This window comes from Lactuca saligna, chromosome 6 (genome assembly GCF_052625555.1).
Source record: "Lactuca saligna cultivar CGN05327 chromosome 6, ASM5262555v1, whole genome shotgun sequence".
Taxonomy (NCBI): domain Eukaryota; kingdom Viridiplantae; phylum Streptophyta; class Magnoliopsida; order Asterales; family Asteraceae; genus Lactuca; species Lactuca saligna.
The window spans coordinates 57392871-57398838 of record NC_136422.1 but is presented as its reverse complement, the minus strand read 5'-3'; the positions used below and the strand labels follow the sequence as shown (position 1 = coordinate 57398838).

The 5968-nt window shown below is 34.0% G+C and overlaps 1 protein-coding gene across 1 annotated transcript; it reads left to right on the top strand.

Moving 5' to 3' along the window:
* The first annotated feature begins 1810 nt into the window (after positions 1-1810).
* Positions 1811-4731, top strand: LOC145002152 (receptor-like protein EIX2). The gene has a single exon (XM_078961449.1). It carries the CDS (start codon positions 1830-1832, stop codon positions 4536-4538), a length of 2709 nt encoding a protein of 902 aa, XP_078817575.1. The 5' UTR covers positions 1811-1829; the 3' UTR covers positions 4539-4731.
* The last annotated feature ends 1237 nt before the right edge of the window (positions 4732-5968 follow it).

Sequence of the window (5968 nt, the reverse complement as noted above, 5' to 3'; positions counted from 1 at the left end):
GCATGTTTACAGAGTTAGAACCGGAAGGTTCCCAGAGTTAGAACCTGAGGGTTCACAGAGTTTGGGTGCACGGACCCACAGAGTTATAGCCTCGAGTGGCTAATATGTGTTATATGTGGTATTTTGGGGAACTCACTAAGCTTCATGCTTACAGTGTTTTGTGTTATGTGTTCCAGGTTTCTTTCAGGATCACGGAACGGCACCGGCTTGATTCTACACACCAGCGAAAGAGTCATATTTTGAGGATCCTAGCTTATTATGCAAGTGAAAACAGAGTTATGTTTTATAATTTGATTATGAATGAGATATTAAGAAAAGTGTTTTTAAGAATTAAACCATTATTTTTAAATGAAAAATTATTTTGAAAATTTACGGTGTTACATATAATATAATTCATTGAGAAAAAATATAATGCCTATTTTTTAATTCGTTTAAATGAAAAAGTAAAATGAAAACTTTTAAAAATAAAAGTTTATTTCCCCTAATTATAATGTTTGGGTTTAACTTCGCAACCAAAGTTTGTTGGTTTTTATCAAATATATACGTTAATTCGTACCATTTTATTTTAACTTTTTATACAATAATACTTAAAAGTTGATCTATATTTGTTAATTATCTATAATAAAGTTATAAATTATTGAAAAACATTTTTGAGTTTTTAAAAAAAAATCAATTAATTAAATTTTAGTTTATTCCAGCATCATGCAGATGTTAAAAAAAAAACAAACAGTCTTCTATATTTAAATTATAGACGTTTGGTTCACCTCTTTTACTGCAAAGGTCAGCAAATTAGCAAACTGCAGATATTTTACCTCAATAAAAACACACTCATGTTTCTTCGAGAATCTAAGATCCAATATGGAGGTAGAGGATTATAAATTGACTATTGAGTCAAGTAGTCAACACTACATACTTTTCTACAAAAATACACGTCACCTGCACTTGCCATGCAATTTCCTATAGTAATAAAATTAAATAGACTTAAAGACTACTAAAATACCTATTAATATAATTACTACACTTTTGATTAATTCTTAGAAAATATCTATTGTAATGTGCATTAAGTATAAATGTACAAAACAATTTTAGTAGATAATTACTTTTTTATATCTGTGTTTTTCTTTATGGTTATTTTGTTTTGACGTGTGTTTGATTTGTTATATGAAAATGATATAAAGACGCTTTTTATATAGTCAATATAGTAGGTTTAATGGTTGCAAAGTCTTTTATTCAATCTTTATATTAAAAAACCCCGAAATTTCACTCAAAATTTTAAACTAAAGGTAGGCATTTGGATAGAGCCCATTGAACCGGACTTGATATATTAAGCAGGCGGACCGAAACCTCATCGAGCTTGTCCGTGTTTGACTGGCGGTTCACAAAAACTATTGTAGGACGCACCCGACTGGTCTCAACCACCTTGTTTTTTTTGTAAATAAATAAACAAGTTAATCAAACTAAGAAAAGTTCATTTCATAGTTGATTCCACCTGTTTCTTTTGGATTTATATGACAAATTGAGGACTAAAAGTTATAGTGGATCGGAAAAGATACTTGTAATAATTACAAATTGCCAAGAAGGCAAGGCTCATAAGTCTTCGAACGTCTGATTTGGAGAAATTTATATAATTATATTATATTAATTTTCATCTTTAATTTTTCTTGTCTTAGAGTTTAGATTAAATTCCATGGAAATCAATTATTGTAAATAAGCCACCAATTTGAGACCATCCACTTTAATATTTCATCTTTACAATTGACACTATATAAAGCTTCATAGGGGCATCTTGGTAGATACATTAACACAAACAAAAATCACTTTGCATTTACATGATGCATCCTTGTCTTTTTATAATTTTCTTATTTCTCTTGCTACTCCTTGAGGCTACCACTGCCAACCAATTGGTGTCAGTGGGAGAAGAAGGAAGAGATGTTAACAAGTTCTTTGATGTGGAGAGACGTGCTCTCCTTGATTTCAAATCTCACCTTCAAGATCCCAATGGCAGTCTTTCTACATGGACAGCTGAAGATGATGATGACTGTTGTACATGGAGAGGAGTCATGTGTAACGACCAAGGTCATGTCACACAGCTTGATATTAGCAGCAATAATCTTAATGGAACCATTCACAGGTCCATTGGTTCCTTGACCCAATTAAGGTACCTTAGACTTTCTTACAACTCTTTTTATGGAACCATTCCTCAAGAGTTTGGAAACCTCACCAACTTGCAAGGGCTTTCCCTTGGATACGTTGGAAGATGTAGAGTTGAAAACATACAGTGGTTGTCTCATCTCTCTCATCTGGAGGATCTGAGAATGGATGGGATTTCCCTTGCCAAACAAAATTATTGGGTAGATGTGATTTCAAGTCTCCGAAACCTATCATTTTTAAGTTTAGATGGATGTGAGCTGTCACAGGTCATGTATCCATATTCTTCTTCATTTCTCAACTCTTCTTCTTCATCTATTGAAACCCTTTATCTTGGAAACAACAATCTCACCTCATCCATGTATCATTGGTTGTTCCCATTAACCAGCAATAAGCTTCGTGATCTTGATCTCTCTGGCAACACGTTAGATGGGATACCCAAAAATCCTGGAAACCTATGTACATTGACCTCTTTAAAGCTGGATAACAACCCAATGCTTATCAATCTTCCTGATTTTCTCTACAACTTGTCTCGATGCACATCACCTAGATTAACATACTTGTATGCTTCTGATAGCGAATTTACAGGGTCATTGTCTGATGACATCCAAAAAATTTCATCCCTAAGATATTTGTACCTATCAGGTAATCACATAAATGGAACCATAAGCGAGAAATTGTGGGAACTACCTGAGCTTACCACATTTGACCTTTCTCAAAATTCTCTTAGTGGTGCCATTTCTGAAAAGATTGGAAACTCGGGCGCTATTATTATAAAACTATCAAAAAACCCACTCCAAGGAGTTCCTTCCATAGATCACATGTCAAACCTTTCTTATGTAGAGTCTCTTGATCTGAACTCTTGCAAGCTAGGACCTAGCTTCCCCAAATGGATTCAAAAACTCAAAAAGCTTACATATCTTGACATTTCCAATAATGGAATTTCAGACACCATTCCTCTGGATTTTTGGGACATGTGGCCTTCTCAATTAAGATTTCTGAATCTCTCATCCAACAACATCAGCGGGGAAGTACCAGATTTATCATTAAATTTTGACAACCATTCAGTGATAGATTTGAGCTCCAACAGCTTTAACGGTCCAATAAAAAATGTCTCTTCCGCTGTGGCATTATTAAATCTTTCCAGAAACAAATTCTCTGGAGGAATCTCCTTCTTATGCCAATTTGTCGATGGCTTTTTAGAATTCCTTGACCTCTCCCATAACTCTCTAACCGGACAACTTCCAGACTGTTTGTGGCATTTCAAAGAACTCAAAGTTCTTAATCTAGGAAACAACAATCTATCTGGAAGGCTTCCTGCCTCTATTGAATCATTGTTCAAACTTGAGGCATTGTATCTATACAAGAACGGTTTTTACGGAGAATTGCCTTTGTCTTTAAAGAATTGCACGAGCTTAAACTCGTTGAATTTGGGGGCAAACAAGTTTTCTGGTAATGTGCCTGTTTGGCTTGGGGAAAACTTGTCAAGGTTGTATGCTCTTATCCTATCATCTAACAACTTCTTCGGAACCATCCCTTTACAGTTATGTCAATTACCAAATCTTCAAATTTTGGACTTGTCAAGTAACAGTCTCTATGGAACCATGCCCTCATGTTTAAATAATCTCACGAGCATGGTTCAACAAGGATTTTTACCTCCGCCAAACGTACATCCCTTTACAACTCAATGGTATCATTCAAGAAGTGCGCATCCAGATATCATTTATGAGTACTACGTTGACCATGCAATGATCGAGTGGCAAGGAGATGAGCGTGAATTCTTTAGGAATTTGGGATTGTTGAAGAGCATTGACCTATCAAGCAACAACTTAACAGGACATATCCCATACGAAATTACCAATCTTTTTGAATTGATTGCACTAAACTTATCAAAGAACGCTCTAGTTGGAGAGATTCCTAGGAACATTGGTCAGATGAAAAAACTCATAGCTTTGGATATATCTAGAAACAATTTAACAGGAGGGATACCATCAAGCATGACTCAAATGACTTTTTTGGGTTACCTAGATGTGTCATATAATAACTTGTCAGGGAGAATCATATCTAGCACTCAACTCCAGTCGTTTGCACCTTCAAGATACGATGGAAATGCGGGACTATGTGGGCTTCCCCTCTCCAAAAAATGTCTTGGAGATGAAGAACCCATCATTGGAAAAAGTGAAGATGATGGGGAAGATGAATTTTGGGGATGGTTCTATATTGGCGGGGGTACTGGTTTTGCTACTGGATTTTGGATAGCAATTGGGGCTTTACTTTTCAATCGTCGAGGGAGACATGCTTTTTTTCACTTTTATGATAGCTTCAAAGATTGGGTTTATGTGAAGGTGGTGGTGTTCATTTTAAAATTGCAAAGGGAAAAATATACATAATCATGTATTACTTGTATTTGGTAGGGTTTTAATTAAGTCCCCTATTATCAGTTAAATTGCCACCAACACCATCTGTGGCCATTTTCTGACATTATGAAAAGTTTATATAGATTTGTAGTTAATAGTGTATCTTAATTTTGTAACCAACATTATGAAAAGTTTATATGCATCTAATGGTTTAATTTTTTTTTTACATAGATATATGTATTTTTTCCCCCTGAAATTGTTTTTTTTACATAGAATGCCCCCAACGTTTTCAAATTTTAGATCCGCCCTTGATGGTTTAATTTTTTTTTTACATAGATATATGTATTTTGGTCCCTGTACGTCTTACGTAAAAAGACTATTGTGCCCTTATTAATTTATTTTTTTATTTAATTTTCATATTTACGTATTTATTTTTTTATATATTTTAAAAAAGTTAATAGACCCCACATATCTGTATCTCCTCACCAAAAACCTCAAACCACATTTGAGAAATTTATTTTGGATGGCCCCTACTGTTTATTTTTATTGCGTGTTTGGTCCGTGTTTTACCTAAAAAGACTATTGTGCCCTTATTAATTTATTTTTTAATTAATTTTTTTATTAATGTATCTATTTTTTATATATTTAAAAAAAAATAATAGAACCCACATATCTATATCTGTTCACCGTAAACCTGAAACCACATTTGAGAAATTTAATTTGGTCTTATCGGTCACCATCTCATCTCTCATACTCCTCAACTTCTATTTCTTTTCCATTTTTAGTGTACGACGTCTTCACCATCATTCTTTTTGTGGTACTTCAACTCTGGCGAACCAACACCATAGTCTATCGTCTCTTTATCTTTAGTGGGTTGTGGGTTGATTCGACGGAGTTGGATTTGAATGACCGAAAAAAGAATGGATGGTGAAGACATCGATATCACTAAAAATGGAAAATAAATAGAAGTTGAAGAGGATGAGAGATGGGATGGTGATGAGATACATATATCTTTTGCCATATGGTTTTGGATAAAGTTCAAGATTTAGAGTCGGGAACAATAAGGTAAATTTTTTGAATATATTTATGGCTTATATTTTATTAAAGTTAGATAGGCCTTCATAAGTTGTTAGGTTGAGTAATTTAATTGAAGTTTTTGGGATCTACAATGTATTAGTAATGAATGATATTTAAATGGCAAATGCAGCCTAAATCTTCATCGCTTAATAAACAAGCCGCAAATTAGGTTTGAGCTGGCTCAAACTCGTTTAACTAGAGCTCAAGTCGAGCTTTTAACGAGTCATAACCAAGTAGCTCAACTCGTTTACACCGGTGGCGAGGCTATGTGTCTCAAAGGTGGGTCACTTAACCATCTATATTTTTTTATTATAAAAAGTTAAATAGAAATAAAATTGTGAACCACCTTAAATATTTTAAGCGAACCAATGAATATTTTTTACTAA